This window comes from Fonsecaea multimorphosa (assembly GCF_000836435.1).
Source record: "Fonsecaea multimorphosa CBS 102226 unplaced genomic scaffold supercont1.8, whole genome shotgun sequence".
Lineage (NCBI taxonomy): Eukaryota > Fungi > Ascomycota > Eurotiomycetes > Chaetothyriales > Herpotrichiellaceae > Fonsecaea > Fonsecaea multimorphosa.
Window position 1 is genome coordinate 1,092,122 of NW_015971642.1, and position 18,291 is coordinate 1,110,412.

The 18,291-nt window shown below is 52.7% G+C and overlaps 7 protein-coding genes across 7 annotated transcripts; 4 read left to right on the top strand and 3 right to left on the bottom strand.

Moving 5' to 3' along the window:
- Window positions 1-281: 281 nt before the first annotated feature.
- Window positions 282-2,046, bottom strand: Z520_05111 (uncharacterized protein; the record flags this gene model as incomplete). The annotated part of the gene is made up of 3 exons (XM_016775615.1): window positions 282-518; window positions 593-1,929; window positions 1,992-2,046. The coding sequence occupies 3 exons, from the start codon at window positions 2,044-2,046 to the stop codon at window positions 282-284; spliced, it is 1,629 nt and encodes a 542-aa protein (XP_016633658.1).
- A 522-nt stretch (window positions 2,047-2,568) lies between these two features.
- Window positions 2,569-4,269, bottom strand: Z520_05112 (uncharacterized protein; the record flags this gene model as incomplete). The annotated part of the gene is made up of 1 exon (XM_016775616.1): window positions 2,569-4,269. The coding sequence occupies one exon, from the start codon at window positions 4,267-4,269 to the stop codon at window positions 2,569-2,571; it is 1,701 nt and encodes a 566-aa protein (XP_016633659.1).
- A 483-nt stretch (window positions 4,270-4,752) lies between these two features.
- Window positions 4,753-6,108, top strand: Z520_05113 (uncharacterized protein; the record flags this gene model as incomplete). The annotated part of the gene is made up of 1 exon (XM_016775617.1): window positions 4,753-6,108. The coding sequence occupies one exon, from the start codon at window positions 4,753-4,755 to the stop codon at window positions 6,106-6,108; it is 1,356 nt and encodes a 451-aa protein (XP_016633660.1).
- An 811-nt stretch (window positions 6,109-6,919) lies between these two features.
- On the top strand, window positions 6,920-8,861 carry Z520_05114 (uncharacterized protein; the record flags this gene model as incomplete). The annotated part of the gene is made up of 4 exons (XM_016775618.1): window positions 6,920-7,111; window positions 7,159-7,453; window positions 7,504-8,127; window positions 8,188-8,861. The coding sequence occupies 4 exons, from the start codon at window positions 6,920-6,922 to the stop codon at window positions 8,859-8,861; spliced, it is 1,785 nt and encodes a 594-aa protein (XP_016633661.1).
- A 682-nt stretch (window positions 8,862-9,543) lies between these two features.
- Z520_05115 (uncharacterized protein) lies at window positions 9,544-9,882 on the bottom strand (the record flags this gene model as incomplete). The annotated part of the gene is made up of 1 exon (XM_016775619.1): window positions 9,544-9,882. The coding sequence occupies one exon, from the start codon at window positions 9,880-9,882 to the stop codon at window positions 9,544-9,546; it is 339 nt and encodes a 112-aa protein (XP_016633662.1).
- Window positions 9,883-10,453: 571 nt separating this feature from the next.
- On the top strand, window positions 10,454-13,432 carry Z520_05116 (uncharacterized protein; the record flags this gene model as incomplete). Its single annotated transcript, XM_016775620.1, has 1 exon — window positions 10,454-13,432. The coding sequence occupies one exon, from the start codon at window positions 10,454-10,456 to the stop codon at window positions 13,430-13,432; it is 2,979 nt and encodes a 992-aa protein (XP_016633663.1).
- Window positions 13,433-14,715: 1,283 nt separating this feature from the next.
- On the top strand, window positions 14,716-17,937 carry Z520_05117 (uncharacterized protein; the record flags this gene model as incomplete). The annotated part of the gene is made up of 1 exon (XM_016775621.1): window positions 14,716-17,937. One exon carries the CDS (start codon window positions 14,716-14,718, stop codon window positions 17,935-17,937), a length of 3,222 nt encoding a protein of 1,073 aa, XP_016633664.1.
- Window positions 17,938-18,291: the final 354 nt, after the last annotated feature.

An 18,291-nucleotide genomic window follows, 5' to 3' on the forward strand; every position in this document is an offset into this window, starting at 1 on the left:
GGTCCGGATCAGAGTCAGTGTCCGAGGGGAGAAGAGACAAGGCGAGGGCAAACACGTGCCCGAGCGACGGGTGGTCGACAACGGGCGGGACATTCCTGTGAAATATATGCTTCGACATTCTTCGATAACGACTAATTGCTCAGGTCCAGATATGTATCTTCAGAGGGAAGCCTTACTTGTTCATACCTATGCAATAAGAAGTTCCCGCGCCATCAGCAGCGCTAGGTCAACCATGATATGTTCCTGCAAACGACAAAGGAAATCGCAAGCCTCCAATCCAATCACGCATCCCTCTCGGCCAACCACTTTCGCCAGCGCGGAGCTCTCCTCCGTCGCCATCTCTTCCCGTAAATATAGGTGGGCACAGCCGCGACCATCGAGGCCAAGACGCACAAGCCGAAGAAAAGGAATGTATACCCGTATCCTGCCGCGATGATGAAAGGCTGGACCGAGTAGGAAATGGCAAAGTTGATGCAGGATGAACAGATGGCCAACACCACGACGAGTTCTCCGGCTATCTGTAGTCCTGGGTTAGCTGGGGGGAAAAAAAACATCATAGGAAAGAAGTATGACCACTCGGCGGGAGACTCACCCCTGGGAAACATTCCATGGCGTACGCCGTCGCAATCGAACAGGCAGAGACTTGGTGAGCGATCATGCAGCCCACTCCAAAGGCGACGGTCATCCAGTGCAGTCCGAACTCGGCTCCCCAACCATATAGTTGATACCCAACGGCGGCGTAGACGAAGGATAAACAGAGGGTCCACAATCTCATTTCGGGCTCCTTCACGCCCGAATTGCGTCGTGCGAAGAAAATCACAACGTGGTCGCCGAGAACGCCCGTGGCCCAGCCGACAAAGTTACCGACCAGGGCGGCAAAGAAGATCAAGCCCGTCGAAGTCGTCGACCAGTTGTAAGGTGGATCCGTCATGATCTCGGAGATGGTATTGAAACTGACGATGCCGGCGGTGCATCCAAAGGCAAAGATAATACCCGCAATGACCACATTGGGAAAGGTGAACAGCACGAAAGGTCTCCGGAAGTATTGCCAGTACGTGGTCCGATCTTGCGGGTAGTAGACCCAGAGCTTCAGCTTCTCCAAGTAGGTTCGCTTGGGGAACTGTGCCTCCAATGCCGTGTCCTGTTCGATCTCGCTTGGGCTTTGGCTCTGGGTCAAGGTATCACCAGGAGCCTTGCTGTCGGAGGCCTGTGTGAATACCACGGACTGGGTGACGGGGGCAACGCCAACGACCTTGCCGAACAAGAAACGAGGGAACATGGTTTCCTCAAAAGTCAGGAGTAGGAGGATGAGAACGCTGGCATCGATGATGGCGACAATGTACTGGGACCATCGCCAACCCGGACCATCCGCAATGCTACCACCGCTGATGAGCCCGAGAATGCTGCCCAATTGCTGGCCAAAGAGGTACACCGACAACATCCGCCCTCGCTGGTGGACAAAGAACATGTCAAAGACACTCAACTGGATGACGGCTTGGTAGGCAGAGGTGCCGACTCCGTTGACCACCATAGCCAACATCCACGATGCCGTTCCATTGAATTTCCCAAGCCAGACACCAGCAACCATACAGATGGCCGTAGTAGCCAGGAAGACCGGCCGTCGACCGACTTTCATAGCCAAGGGTATCCAAAATATATTCACAAACCCCAACAGGAGATAATTGAGAGCACTTCCACCATTCATGTTGGTGAGACTGACCCCAGTGTCCTCAGAGACTGTCGTCCAAGCAGCTCCGAGGGTGTTTTCGCCAAAAGAGAACGCGCATGCATACAATGCGAGGAGGAAAAGTTGGTAATACTTCTTCCAGCGATCCCAGCGCAAGGGGTCGCCACCAGCGCCAGTTGGCTGAGGTATAAGGACGATGTCGCTAGTTGCACCTGCGTGTGCTGCTTCTAGTGTATGATGCACTACCAACCATAGTTAGCTTCCTGAGCAATCAATATCACATTCATGAGGATTATATTCTAACCATCAACAAGTTGTTCCGTGCCGGGCACATCAAGTTCGTAGACGTTGTCCGCCATGGTTCTAAGAAACTGTCGTAGATCTGAATTGCACTCCGGCCAGGCGAGAGAGTGAGATACGAGGTTGGCGAAGCTGCAACCACGCCAGGCGGCACTTTATACGGCTGTAGGAGCATTTGCCGTCGTTTTGATCCCCCACGATATTGTTATTGCTATCTCCGCGCTCGGCCATTGGTACTTGGGTGTGCGGAGACCTTTATCAAACGAAAGGTCCAAGCGGACAAATGGGAGGAGGCCAATGCATGAACAAAGGCGGATACCCACAAGAGACCGGCCTTGACTAACGGTGGAGTTGTTCTCTGTCGCTTCATTTGATGCGCTTGTACCTTCTAGCACTTCTGTGGGGCTGGACTCGTCCCTGCACCCGTCCCCAAGGCGATCCGGAGAAGAGCGATATCGATATGGCCACTTTTTGGCAACCAGCCGTTGTGCGACCGGATCGATGTGCCGGCCTATGAAGGTGGATTCTTCTTGAAGGAATATTGCATTCGACCAGGGAGTCGCTCTCTGGTATCAGATCGCTCACGCCAGAGACATATTTCCACAGAAAGGCGCGACAAACTGCTCCCAGTCACTCTGCGGGGAAGCAGTAGCGCTAGCTGGACCTTCCGACAGCTCTCGCGCTTGCCAAACTTTTTCAATGACGGCGCGGATCCTGACAGTGTTGACCATTGAACCATTCAGCTTTTCCAGAGCGAAGAGGATGAAAGGTCGTGCATATCTTGGAGCGTTGCCGGCCTCCCAGCATAGTTCAAGATCATGGTCGGGATGCAATTCGACGGCTGCAATGAAGAGCGGCCAGCTTATGCCAGAGACCAATCGAGACTCCAGCGAAATACTGATAAGGCGCAGGATTTTGGACACTTGTTGCGAAACCCACGGTGTTGAAGGGTTGGCTCCGTTCAAGGCGCACTGCAAATAGACCTCGGCCGCGAGCCGTTTCAGCTCCCCAGATTGACTTAGGATGTCATCACTGTTATCACAGAGCGTTTGGTTCAGCGTGCCCAGTTGTGCCTCCAGAGCAGCTGACGTTGCCTGGAACTCGGCGGTCTCACGAATTATTGGGCCTTGTCGCCCTAACTCAGTGATTCTGCTCAAAATGGAGACCAATTGAGGAGAGCACCCGAGCCATGGTTCGCAGTCAGTTTGGTCATTTGCCCAGAAGTCGCTCCCAAAAACAGGATCCTCACCACAGGCAGTCCGACCCATGATGTCCTGAAAGGCAAAGAAGCGTTCACAGAATGCAGCCAGAGCACCAGCATCCGTGGTTTCCCCACTGGCTGGCTGATGCCATCTGCGAATGCGGATCAAGTCGCGTGCCCCTTTCAAATGCACCACCCATCGACTGTCACATTCGTTCACAATCTCAAACATACAAAGCAGAAGCATAACAACCAATGTTTCTGGGACCATCACGATCATCGTGGAGTCGCAATGTCGTAACTTGGCCCGAAGGGCTTGGAGAGCCCGGTGGCTGAGTTTTAATGCTATTGCCTTGTAGTGTGAATCCGTTCGGGATCGATGACAGGCGGCCAATGCCAACATAGAGTCCATAGTCAGAGACGAGGTGCTAATGGCAAAAGGAAGGAGTAGCGTTGCGAAAGGAGAGACGGATGTCATGCTCGAGACAGTCATCGGGCATATTCTTTCGACGTAGTATGAAAGTAGAGTAGACTGTTCTGGAGTTTCCCATGGCGGTAAGACACTTAGGGGCGACGCGAGTTGGGGCTTTGCGGAGTGTACCAGGCTCTGTGTTGTTGGCCAGGGGCTAAGGAAGCATCCAGCAGTAGCGTCGGTTTCTGAGGATGTCGAAATTGCAACTCGATTGGGGTTGCCGCCTTCTGTTCCAGGCTCAAACTGGTCCAGCTCGTGCAAAGTATCCACTGTGGTGTTCACAAAACTATAGGGATGTATGTCTGGGATAGGACACCACCATAAAGCTGCGCTCTCGTGAGTGGACCAGTCGGACTTCGGGGAAGGCGAGGCTGCCTTGTATGGGTCCTTGGACCAGACACCGGCTCTGCCAAACTTGAGGCCCTTGGAGATATAGTCTGTTTCCCACTTAAGAGCAGTTGTGGTATCGCAGGTCAATCCTTTGATTGAGCATTGGTGACAGACTGGCTTTTCTTCTCCACACTTTAGCTTTCTTGCCCGACACGTCCGGCATCCCGTCCGTGTGCGCCGCTTGACGAGCACATTGGTGGACTTCCGCGGCCGGGGCATTGGGACAGCCACATGTCAGGAACCAGAAGTTCGTGCTTCTGAGCGCGGTGACACGGAGAAACAGTTTAAAGTAGGATGGCGGAGGCTCCCAAGTAGCTGGTGGTTACGAGATAAAGAGATGGAGTAATGGTCGGGTAATGATAATGGGTGATGATGGAGACGGTGGTGATACGGTGGTGATAGCGTTGTTAGCGGGGCAGCTACGCGGAGACACACACTGGTCGTGGTTCCCTCGCCTGGACCTTCTTCCTGGTAGTGCATCTCCGTTCGCCACACTGTCACCGACCGATCATGTCGAAGACCATCCCGAGAGGATAGGCATGATCCAGTTCAAGATGGAGCAACAGACTGTCCACCCGCCTCGAGAGAGTCCATAATAAATGTTTGTGATGGCTACTTAATGATTTCGTTCGTCGCTCCTCGGATGTTGTTCACGCCTCGAATCTGAACGTTTTCTCCAGTGAGTAGGACGTCGCCAGCAGCATGGCATCATCACCGCTTAGTACCGAGTCCAAAGTCCTTATCGTGGGAGCGGGGACTTGGGGCTGCAGTACCGCGCTTCATCTGGGTCGTCGAGGCTATAAACATGTGACAGTCCTCGATCCCTATCCGGTTCCTTCACCCATTTCCGCTGGTACCGACCTGAACAAGATCCTGGAGTTGGGCTCTTTTGCTGGAGACGACGCTGACGAGCGGTACGTGTCTAACAAGTTGCTGGAAGCAGCCACTGAAGGATGGCGCCACGATCCCGTGTTTAAACCACATTTCCACGAGACTGGCTGTATCCTGGCGGCGACATCGGAAGACGCTCGTAAGCACATGAACACGCGGGATGGGCCCAGTGAAGCAGCTGGGTGGATTCCACTGAGGACCAAGGAAGACTTCCAAGCAACCATGCCCAAAGGTGTTTTGACTGGAGATTTCCCTGGTTGGCAAGGATGGTGGATGCAGAAAGGAGCAGGGTGGGTTCACGCCCGTAAGAGTATGGAGAGTGCTGCCAGAGAAGCCATACGGCTGGGAGTCAAATTCATCACCGGCGAACAGGCAGGCCGTGTGTCGAGTTTGATCTATGGTTCTTCTGACATCAAGGGTGCCATCACCGCTGATGGTACTCATCATTACGCAGACAGGACCATACTCTGCGCAGGCGCCAGCGCCGCGGCGCTGTTCGACATGAAAGACCAACTTCGACCCACGGCCTGGACACTGGCCCATATTAAGATGACTCCAGAGGAAGCCAAACTGTACAAAGACCTTCCCGTGCTGTTCAACATCGAGCGTGGCTTCTTCATGGAGCCCGACGAGGATAATCATGAGCTGAAAATGTGTGATGAACACCCTGGGTATTGCAACTGGATCCCCGACACTTCTGCCCAAGATGCTCGCCAGATCAGCTCCCCCTTTGCAAAACACCAGATTCCCCTCGAGAGCGAAGCACGCTGCCGAGAATTCTTGCGTGAGACCATGCCTCACCTTGCAGACCGACCTTTCTCTTTTGCACGGATATGTTGGTGTGCAGACACTCCCAACCGGGCATTCCTAATCTCTAAGCACCCACAGTACGCCTCCTTGGTGCTGGGTGTGGGTGGCTCCGGACATGGATTTTGCCATATCCCAGCAATCGGAGGCTTCATTGCCGATGCCATGGAAGACAGACTCGACGACAAGTTGAAGCAGAGCTTTCGATGGAGGCCAGAGACGGCCAAGGGCAGGGATTGGAAAGATCTGCAGGGTAGATTCGGCCCGAAAGGAGGCAATCGGGTGATGGACTTTCAAGACATCAAGCAATGGACAAACATTGGCGAAAAGCAACAGCAACAGAATGCTCAGGTTCATTAAGTTTGCTATTTGAGAGGATCGTCTCCTTCGAGGATGATTGTCCATCTTGTCCAATACACCTGAGGCTGCCTGCCCTGACAGCTTATCGAACACGATGAGGAGAGGTCCGTGCTGCTGTGCGTTGGGCGAACCCTACTCTTTGCCACCAGCTTGAGATACAAGAAAGATAGACCTCAGGTAAGGATGGTGTCCGGCTATCTACCATCATACCGAGAATCTCGGCTTCGCCTTCTCCGCGTGCTTGAGGTCTTGGGCACGACTCGGCGCGTCTAGCTCTGAGCCGCTACTGTAATATTGCGATAGTTCTACCATCCAACAGCACATCAAGTGGTGATTCAGCACATTGCCAAGCAAGACGAACAGCCACAGTGCAAGAGCCCCGCAGCCAAGTGGATGATAAGCTCGTCAAGCTGATTGCTTGCCACGCCCAACCATGGGCTGTTTGCTATATTGGGAATGGTCGCGCTTCCCCAGGTTGCGGAGGAGGGGCAAGAAACCAATCAGAGGCGTCAACCCCAGTCGATGACCATGAATCTCCTCCCTTTGACGGGGCCTAGAACTTGGCCAAGCTGCGACGCTGTGGACTGACTATCCCGGAAACGCTCAGGGCTACGACGTTCCTCAATTGGATTTTCGGACTAGCTGCACCCAAAGCTCGCTAGAAGGTGGGATCACCAGGGTGATTCTGCTGATAGATAAAGCCAATCCCCGGACTCCGTCCCAGTGACACTTCGGTCTTCAATCCTTCCTGTTCCTCGTTCTTCTTCGCCTGGGACCATAGCAGCAAGCCATCCATCTTGAAATTACAACCATGGCGGATGATAAGATTCCTCATCCCAACGAGGCTGAAGGCAGAGGCTCCTCAACTCCATCGGAGAAGGAGACTGGCGCCCACATCGAACAAGTCAGAACTTTTGAAAGGGTCGAGGGCCATCCTGGCTACTATGAGAAAGATGGCTTGCGAACCTACGGCGACGATCAGGATCATGATCACGAGCCTCCAGTAAGTTTGCGATTCTTTGCAGAGAGACATGTTGATGTCGGCGACAGTGGACAACGAGAAGGGTGATGAGCCTTGTCGCCATGGCTTTCCTCTGGACCGGTTCTCAGATCCCAGCCTATCTACTTGGCGGCATCGCGCCTCTGATCTACTCTGAGATTGGAGGCTATGATAGATGGGTCTGGTTCGTGCTGGCTTATCTTCTCTCTTCCGCAGCTGTCTGCCCCTTTGTGGGCTCCTTGTCCGACCTGATCGGGCGGCGATATGTTGCGCTCTTAGGCTCGGGGCTACTTATTGTCGCCATGATCGTTGCCGGCACTGCACACACAATGAACCAATTCATCGGTCCGACTCTCTCACTTAAAACCAAATGGCACATTGCTAACATTGACTAGCCGGAATGGGTATATCTGGCGTTGGAGCCGGTATCTGCGAACTTACTTGTCTGGCTGGTACCTCTGAACTGGCGCCAACGCGCAAGCGAGGCCTTTATGTTGCGGTCTTGGTCTTGACGATCATACCATTCTGCCCCTCGGCCCTCTATGCCTGGCTCATTGCCGGCTACTCGACTTGGAGGTGGTGTGCTTTTATCGCCGGCGTTTGGGCTCTGATCGGAGCCGTCGGCGTCCTAGTATTCTACTTCCCTCCGCCACGACCAAATTCTCGCGGGTTGACCAAACGACAAATTATCAGTGAGATCGATTTCTTCGGCGGTTTCCTCAGCATTACGGGCATGATAATCTTCCTCGCTGGCCTCCAGTGGGGAGGCTATCAGTATACATGGAAGTCCGCTCACGTTTTGGTCCCACTTATCCTTGGGTTTCTCTTGCTGTTCGTCGCATTCCCAATCTGGGAGATCAAATTCGCAAAGTATCCGATGTTCCCATCTCGGATGAAGAAAGATGCAAGGGTGCTTTCTTTGACGCTGGTGATTACTGCGATATCAGGCGCAAACTTTTTCTCAATCTTGATGTTTTGGCCCACACAGGCTTTCAACGTCTATGGTCACGACCCAGTCGGTATGGCAGTCCCCTGAATGATCTCCATTGTACAAGGCCCCTTAGCTGACTGCCCCACAGGTGTCGGAGTTAGAACTCTCCCTATCGGCTTCTCGATCCTTGGTGGCTGTTGCATTGTCTTGGTTCTCCTGTCAGTGTTCCGAGGACACATCCGTGAACTGCTTTTGGGCGCGTCCATCATGATGACGGCGGGCTGTGGCGCACTTGCAACTGCCAACCTCCACAATATCCATGCGGTCTACGGTATCCTCGTTGTCGCAGGCCTTGGCATTGGAGGAATTGTCGTCCCTGCCTCCATCATCACAACCATTATTTGCCCGGACGACATTATCGCCACGGTTACGGCCCTTACGCTATCGATTCGGGTGATTGGCGGCTGTATCGGCTACACTACCTACTACAACGTCTTTGTCAACAAATTTAAGGTCAAGATCGTCCACTACGTCGGAGGCGTCATGGTTGGTGAGCTTGGAATCACGAATGAAACCTACATTGTGGACGCCATCACAGTCACCGGATTGTCGCTTGTGGACCAACTCAAGCTGATTCCAGGCATCGCTGGCAACGAGACTGCATACGAGATGGTCCTGACCGCCGGGCAGATCGCCTACTCGGAAAGCTACCGCTGGGTGTATCTGGTCTCGATCGCCTTTGGTGGAGTCGCCATCATCTGCTCTGCACTCCTGGGCAATATTGAGAAATATATGGATGATCATGTAGCTGTTGTTATCTAGTAGTGCTAGAGGTTGTGATTAGGGGTGGTGGTGGTGGAGGAGGAGGAGGAGGAGCATGAGACCTTTGTTAGTAACGAAACACTTCCAAGGAAGGAAAATAGTGGCAAGGGCATCGTGGATGCATCCCTTGGGTCAAAGTAGCTCGCCAGTCCTGTGTCTGTTTCTCATGAACAATATTAAATGTTTCCTTGTGGTCCCGGATTTTTTCTCACCGATGTTCATTGCTCTTGTTGAGCATGTTGTCCTTAGCTGGAGATCTGTCAGAGGGTGCTCACTCGACGGGAAGCGATGGAGATCTGACCATTAGGCACCGCCAAATGCTCGCTTTGAACAGCCTACCTAGGTAGCTTGGTGATAATTTCCGGTGTATTTGTTCTCATAAAAGAAGCTCTAGTCAGATATGATTTTAGATCTATAATGTGCTTGATACAGGGAAAACTTGAAGAGTCGGGGTTCATAACAATTTCAATTGCGATTTTGTTGATTTAAAGTGAATTCCGGGAAGATCGTTCTGGAATTTTTGGGTGACAAGTACATCTCTACAGGTGCATATCATACGGCGAGCAAAGTTGACTTTTTACCAAGACCAACCGACCCCCTTACAAGCGTTACGAAGGATTCAAGCGTGATCATGCGGACTTTGCCTGCTCCCGGTTCCAGCCGTCCTTTCTCAGATAATAGCTCAGATCCATATCCTTTGCATCTCTTTCGGTGGTTCCATCCCAAAGAACCGGAAACGATTGGGCGAGCAATACTTGATATCGAAATCTTCGCCACGCTGAACACTCATCATCTCCTTGAAATGCATGGGGGATCCGGCCCACATGGCGGTGACCGGCCCATCAATCTTGTTGTTCTTGTACCACGAGCGGCAATGACTGGTGTAAACGGTGCGTTTGAGAAATTCCTGCGTGTAGACGTTGAAATCATCAATGGCCTCTTGCTTTGGATCGACGCTGTGGATTTGTTCCTGGGCCATTTTGCGCACCCAGTTGACCGCGTACATGCCTGCCCACTCCATTTGGTGCCTCAAACTGCCATTACCGACCGCTGTAGTAAAATCGTGAGCATGAGAGCTTGACGCTGAGAAGCAGCCAGGGAAGTTCCAAAAACTTACGGGAATTGCTGGAACTTCCGTCGTGTGTTCTGTTTCATGGACGTTGAACGAGATCCATCTTTTCCTATCTACTGCAAGGATAATGGGAAAAATTGCGGCAGCAAAGTAAAGGTATGCATTCCCTCTGACGCTCTTTCTCTCTGCTTATACCCTCCTTCTTCTGTGGGCCATTGAGAACTCCAGAATGCACTTCGAAACGGCATACCGCGTGATCGATACTGTATGTATCTTTCAAATGTGGGATATGAAGGACCGCAACCCGATCAAGGGATAATAACCACGTGCTTTTGGATGGTACATCCTCCGCATTCCAGCTCTGCAGCTTTCATCCCTTGCGGCAAAGCTCTTTAATCTCCCACATTCCAGCCATGGGCGTCGATGCCCTTGTCCAAACAGCACCCGCGCAACTCGCCTTCTCCACCAATGTTTCGGGCTGCTGCGAGGTGGATGAGGAATACACAGTGAAACGCGAAAGATGTGGCCCATATGGCTAATCATTGTGATTGCGGTGGTGGGCGCGGCAATACTCACCTGTACCGGGATCTTGCTTGCAATTACTCTGGAGCGACGCCGACATCGCCAGATCTTGAGAGCCCATGGATTGACTCGGGGTCTCAGCAAATATCACCGCCCGAAGCTCAGCGCCTGCGAACAGAACTACTCTCACGTTACACATCCGACTACGCCCTTAAGGCGAAGCGTGCAGCTCCCTTTCGGTATCATATCTATTGGGGCTGATAGCGCTGGGGAGGACGAAGAGAAGCAGCTCACCACCGCGGCTGATTCCGTCGAGGACTATATCGAAGTGCTGCGACCCAGGAGCAAAAGGGGCATACTGCGACCTTTCTCTGGGCATCCGCTCTATATTCCAAAGACGCGCCGACAGGGAAAGCTAAGGAAGGCTGTACCTTTGGACCGGATCCACAAATCCCCTCTTTCCGCAATCACGGAGTTCAGTGATCCTTCGACAGGTGTATCACCAGTCACGCCTGAATTTCCAGCGGAGCCCACCACGATTGCCACAGATGAAAAGGCGAAGTCGCAACCAGAAAACCATCCTTCCACTCAATGGCCCTTGAGTAATATAAGCACGAGATGCTCTGATATCTTACCTACCGAAATCACGTCGATAGCAGCCCGGGAAAGTGTCCTCATGAGGAAGGGGGTTTCAAAACACAGGCAAGCCACAGGTCCGCCGTCGGCAACAGTTCCTCGCTCAGTCAGCGCAGGGAGCATGGCTTCCTTGGCACCTGATGAGCCCTTACCCCCCTTGCCGACAATTCAGGCTCCAAGACATCTCAAGACAAGAGCCTCGACGACCAGTTTGGACACAGTTGGCAGCTCGGTCTTGGGGGTGTTCATGAGTTCGCTTGCGAACAATGGTACCGAGCCCAGCGCTTCTAAACCTGAACTGAACCTACAACCTGCTACCCTAGGACTGGGACGTGACCGCGAATTCTCGGCTCCGAGGCTACAAGCGCCCCCAGTCAAACAAAAAATACATGGTCTTTGTGTCGGCCAGCCGAGCATTCGATCTCTTCATCCGACCGTCGATGTGGACGAGCTAAGCCCGAGTAGTACCACTAACGTCTCACACGCTCCGCCATTCCCGACGATCATCGTTCCAGATGAATCGTTCAAAGTGATCGATGCGAGTGGCTGGGACCTACCGCCACTCAAAGTCGGTAAAACAAGACTTCCGTCGAGTCGACCAAATCGACATTCGATGATCGAACACTCGAGAATCGCCGACTACCGAGCCGTCAGTGACTCAGCTACAAGCATACTTGGCACAGATGGAGATGTATTTTCTGTCCCGGAGGCTCCTAAGAGGCCCAATTCGGTGGCCACTGGGAATCCTTTGAGATGGGACCGACAAGGTAGCTTTGCAACAAAGCGGCATTCTCTATCCTCTTTGGACGGACCGAGGAGAGGACACAGACGGCAGAACTGCGTTCGGATAACTAACCTGCCTTGTCTGGATCTGAGGGCAAACGGCGCCATGCGGCTGCCAGAGCTCAAAGAAGAACAGCAACAGTTAGCTTACGCCAGTACATTCGAGGCCGATGAGTCGGTCCACGGGTTTGAGATTAAGCAACCACGACCGACATTCAAAATGGGGCAATCAGAGACGTCCACCAAATCATCGACAACGCCAATACCTTCTCCTTTTCGAAATCCACCGATCCTAACGCCTACACCACGTCCTGCGCGGAAACAGTACATACAACGCCCCGATAGTGCGGTTTCAGGCACACCCAGACCAGATTCCGAGGTCTTCGATTTCAGCCATATAGCCACGCAAGTGCCGAAGCGTTGCAATATATCACCCTGCCAGTGGCCACTCTCGCCATGCTCGAGACCCAATGTTCTTCTGAGGGAGACGCCGCCTTCATCGCAGGCGTCGGCGCGAATTCCTTTTGAATCGCCCACCTTGCCTTCTCCTGCGCTAAACTCGGCGTCCCTTTATCCTCGCAAGTCGCTCGTCAAGGGCCCACGCGGCCCTCGGAATTCCAGTCATAGCAGCAACGCGCCTTCTGCGAGTCCACTGCAAAACAAAATTGGGCCCAGCTACCGGGTCACAAAGGCCCGTGACTCTAGCGGTCCGGGAGACTTCGCTGTTCGGAAATCAGTCATGATACTGCGAGGCATGGACTCTGAGAGATCTCTGCTTGAACATCGGAGGACCAAGACTTCCAATCCTACCGTAGCCGAATATGAAAGTCCCGACATCATCGCGATGCCGTCTCCGCTGATGAACAAACGTGTTATGGGTCTCCGCAGCACAAGCTGTACACCATCCGCGACGAGCACGCCCCGCTCTGCGCCATTAGACAGGCAGCGAGCCAGTCGCGGCTCGAGTCCGTTGGCTCGGTCGGGCTCGAATTCGAATAGGCAACCCCAAAGCAGAGCGACAGCAGCACGGATGTCTTTGAACAGCGACCACCTCGAGCTTCCACCACCAGTCATGTGCGTGTCGCCGTCCGTCATGTCTGTTGGCGACGGCTCCATCTGGGAAGACGTCAGTGTGCGTGGTGACAGCCCCGAGCCTGAAATCCACGTGGCTCCACTGGCCTTGCGGCCCAGGACGGACCACAACCAGCAACAACGGTATCCATTGACATCGACATCACAAGCTCGGGGAGGTGGCGAGGATCTGTTCAATACACAAGGAAACGGGCAGTTCCTCGGCCCACATGCACCTTTTGTGGGAGCTGACACTGAAAACGCCTCGCGTCTGGTGCAACAACTCGAACGGGCTGTGAGCGGGGAACAGTGGAACCAGAAGGATATCGTCCATCCCAGCGATGACCCATACGTGAATGTGGCTCCAATGCGGTACGATGCACGGGGTCAACGAGACTTGGATATCTTCCAACAACTTCCGAATCACAACAGGAAGGAAATCGGGCTGGGCTTGCGGCTCGGTAACTCCACGATGCGGAGTACATAACTGGATAGCGACGATCCCTACCCACACACTTGGAGGATCGCTTGCAAAGGCCGACCATTCGTATGAATCCATGCCGAACAACGGTTGTGGGGGTGCTTGTGCTTGTGATTGCGGCTCTGGTTATGACCGACGGGGCATGGATCTCCTAGATGCTTGTTTCTCTACAAACTATAGTTCCTTCTGTTCTGTTTGAATGGTTTCCGTTCTTTTATTCGATGTTGAACAGGATAGTTGGTTCGCCCCACCACCGTTCTGCATCTGCTTCCCTCCACTTCTTCTTCTTCTTATTCTACACATTGACGATACCCCAGGTCGGCAGACGGGAAGAAGAGTCGTGGATCATGCTGTTTGTTGTGTTTGATTACTTTTCGGGAGGACAAAAGGAAGGGAGCGAAAGAGGTCAGATAATGCTACTCACTACTGCCACTTCGTTCTGCTGCTGTGCCTGTACTGTATCCATAATGTCGATGATGGACTATTACTTGTCCTCCATTCCCCATTCATCTCACACCGCGTCTGTTGTTTCCTTTTTCTTTCTCTTCCCCAAACAACAAAGCCTCTTTATCGATCCGTTGCAGCAACGGTCCTCGCTCGCTGCTCAGCTCTGACTCTGACTCTGACTCCCCCGGACCAAGGTCTTGAGATGGTCCTCCTCCTCCTTCTTCTCCAACAGCGCCTTGAACGCCTTTGTCGACCGCGTCGTCCAGCGGCACGGTTCCCAAGATTATCTTGGTCGCAAAGTGTACTGTCCCGGAGCCCACACCTGAAGCAGCTTATGGATGCTCCCTGTGCGGCGGCTTTCGAGATACAAAACATGTAAAGCACCCTGCAGACATCCACTGGTTGCTCTAACCTTTGAGCTAGTTGTTTGTCCAGTGGCCATTGCAATCTGTTTCCTGTGAGATCAGCAAGCTTGTCTTTGTGAAGCAAACAAGGAAGCCGTCAGGGAGACTGATGTGGGCTTGACAAGATGGATATAAGGCATCTCTCCACTGCATCCAACGGCCAGCAAGATGACTAGTCACTATATCGATATATACGGTTGGTGTCAATTCTATGCCCCGAGAAAGGACAAAGGAAGACGAAAGGGTCTCAGATCTTGTACCCTAGGGAAAAGGAGAGAAGGTCACGTGGAATCGCGTCACTAGCGCGAGTCTTGTGAAGGGCAGAAGTCGCGTTGTCGCGTCCCTAACATCCTCCCTGCGCACAAGCTCATACCCAACGTCCACTTCCATCAGCTCTTCTGCATCTATCTGCGGCGGGGGGTGGGGGGGCAAGGCCCAATGCCCTTCAAATTCAAATACCTCGTTGAACTTCTTGAAGACCTTGATACAGCCCGCAAACAAGCACAGTCTTCCTCAACACGGCCCTGCACGCCAGTGCATGAACTCATCATCCACTGGTTCCGTGGTCATGATTCCGAAATCATCCGACATGGACCCTCTGCTGTGGCATTCCTCTCTTGCTTGCTGTTGGACCGAGTTCCACACCTTGTTTACGGCTTGCGGGAGAAATCGTTAGCCGATGTATTGTGCAAGGCACTGTTCATCGAGAACACAACCCGTGGCCGCCAGTTACATGGATGGAAAGCGACTGGCCTCGACTTTGCAACCTGCCTCGAGAAACATGTCATGGCCCTTGCCGAGAATGATCCACCGGCTCCCCATAGAGAGGTAACACTGGAAGAGATTGATGTTGTTTTACGGCAGCTTGCTGCAAATTCCAGGTTTGCTTCCCCCGAAATGAAAAGACACAGAGATGGAGTCAAGCCTGAGGTCCTGCTACGGTCCATTCTATCGCGGCTGTGCAGCAAAGAGGCCAAATGGTTTGTGCGGATGATCCAGAAATCCTACGATCCCGTCCAGATTCCAGAACACCTGGTCCTAGGATGCTTTCACTTCTTGCTGCCTGATGTTCTCCCTTTTCAGAACTCTCTCGAGGAAGCGATCAAATTCCTAGAGAAGCCTGAATTGAACTCCATTCCTCACCACCCACCAAGCCTTTTGCAACGTCAATATCGACGAGAATGCGCCCTGCACCTAACACCCAAGCTTGGAGTCATGATCAAGCGGCAGGAGTATGCAAGGGCACGAAGTATTAGGCACTGCTGTCAGATGGCGAACACAAGGACTATGAGTGTTGAGCGGAAGTATGACGGTTGGTACTGCCAGGTCCATATTGACAAGTCAAAAGGCAAAGATTGTATACAGCTCTTCTCCAAAAGTGGTAAAGACTCAACAAAACCCTGGGTCCGGCTTCATGGAGCTCTCGAGGCCGGTCTACGCCTTAGTGAAGCAGACTGTGCTATCACTCAGAACTGTATAGTTGAAGGCGAAATGCTGGTCTGGAGCCGTTCGCGGAAAGCCATTTTACCTTTCGAAAAGATCCGGAAATATATCAAATACGGTGGCAGAGCCATAGGCGCAGCTGCCGATTCCCCACGATCGTCAGACGAACAATTGATGGTCATTTTCTATGACTGTCTGTGGCACGACAACCACAACTTGGTCATTGAGCCTCACCATAGACGAAGGCAACGATTGGAGCAGATTGTCAGTGTCACTGAAGGTGTCGCTCAGCTTGGTGACCGTCGGGAGATCAGATTCGGCTCGATAAGTGCGAAGGAGGAACTGCAAAAGTTCTTCGGCTATGCGATTGAACAAAGGTGGGAAGGATTGGTGCTGAAGGGTCGCCGCGATTCCTATCTCTCACCCAGTTGGAACACCAATGCGATCAAGCTGAAAAAGGACTATATCAAGGGACTTGGCGACGCGGCCGATCTCTGCATCGTCGGCGGCCGCAGAGATGCGGTCGAAGCAGAAAAGTATGGTGGGTCGATCAATTGGACGATGTTCTATGTCGCTTGCCTCACGAATAAGGAAGCCGTGCAAACATTCGGAATCAGGCCAGAATTTCTGATCCTGGACATCCTTAGTCGTCAGACCATGTCGGAAGACACATTCCGGGAGCTGAATCAACGTGGCTTGGGGTTCTGCTTGCCCGTTACTGAATTGACGGAGCAGATGAATGTCAAAATCGACCAGCCGAATATCCGACGTCAACCTCCCACTGCCTATTTCACAAAGCCATTGGTTGTTGAAGTCACTGGAGCAGCATTTACCAAACCCTCAGATGTTGCCTATTACACTCTGCGCTTTCCTCGTGATGTCAAGTTGCACTTTGGTCGCCCTCTGACGGAGACTCATAGCTTCGAGGAGCTACAGGAGATGGCAAAGGACAGCCTCACCCCTGCACATCCCGAAGAGCAGGAGGAAGTCGATTGGATCATGCGTTTGACCGAGGCTGACGGAAAGCGAAACCAGTGTGTCGACCTCCATGCCGGAGGCACGCCGAGTCCTTCGCGCGGGTCAGTTGCCAGCATCAGCATGTGTGAGTCGTCCCTTTTGGCTGGTAGCCGCGTAGACCCGACGGGTACTCTTATATGCCCGCCACAACCGCCTCCAAGCAATGGTGCTGTTTTTGTTACGCACAGTGACACACTGAGCCAGAAGGATGTTAGCACTTGTCGATTATCTCCAATTCTACCATCGGCGAGTCGTGTTGAGCTCGCCAATGAGTCCGTGACACTGCCAATGACAGCACAACATGCCTTTGGTCCTGAATTGGGCATGAAGCGTAAATATGAGGGTTCCAACTTGCAAACAGCGGCCAACAAACGACCAAGGAAGGATGCCACAAGGAGACTCCTTGTTCCCTGGGAATCCTCCCTTCGAACCCAGACTCCTTCTGTTCATCCTCATAAGCCTCCAGCTATATTTCAATCCCCAACCAAAAGAATGGACCAGCGATCTTCAGCTTCTGTCGAACGACAACCTCTTGGTGAACTGAAGAACGTCCGTGTCAAACATGGGTTAGGAAAGCATACTACCACTCTAGCTGAGTCTGTTGATCACGGCGAGATCGAACCTGAAACGACTGTCGGGAAGTCTCTGGAAACCAGGAGTTCCGCAACTCATCCACAGAGCCGATCCCGGGCCAGTTCAGCTTGCAGCTTGGACGATATCATCCTGACCGTTCTGTCGTCTTCCGCGCTGTCGCTGCAGGAGATCAAGTCGGTGAATTGGGTGACAATGGTCTTTGTTCAGCTTGTCGATAAGGCGAACTCGACGGTAGTTCGTAACCCCACATACGAAACCGCAAAGGCAGTGCTGAAAGAGTACAAGAGGCGCCGCAATGCCGAACGAGAATGGCTGATCGAACGCTGTGACGGAGACCCAAACCAACCGCAACCTCAGCCGCAGCAGCAGCCGCCGTCGCAGCGAAGGATGATTCTATTCTATGACGAAAAGATCCGATCCTTTTTCTCGAACTCTTTGTCAAATATCCTCAAAGGAGCAGGCGACATATTGCTGAAGCAGCAAGTCAGGAAATATTTCGCGGGAGCCCTGCTTATAAATGTTCGCGAGGATAGAGAGGGAGTCGTTTCCAGGGCTATTTGGAGTTGGCGCGAGTCTGTTCGACTTTTGGATGAGCTGCAGTCGTGACCGGGAAGGGACGTCTCGAAATGGAGTGCCAAATGTAGTTTCTGGCCTCTAGTACAAGTAAGTCAAAGGCCCTTTCAGCTTCGCCCACCATATGGATCGCCGAGCAAGACCCCCGGTGTCAGCGTATCGCTTGGGACCGCACTCGATCGAGAGATTCATCTCCAAGACCAAGAAGCTGCAGCAGCTGCAGCAGCAGTTGGTCCTATTGAAATCAATCAGCAGGGATTCGAGTTCTGTGCACTCGCTGATCGGGGAATGATACACCTGGTATTGGTCTCCCAGTCTTGGACACGGCAACTGATAAAGCCGACCCAGGCAGCGAGCAAGGTGAATAGACGCGAGAAGGGCATCCTG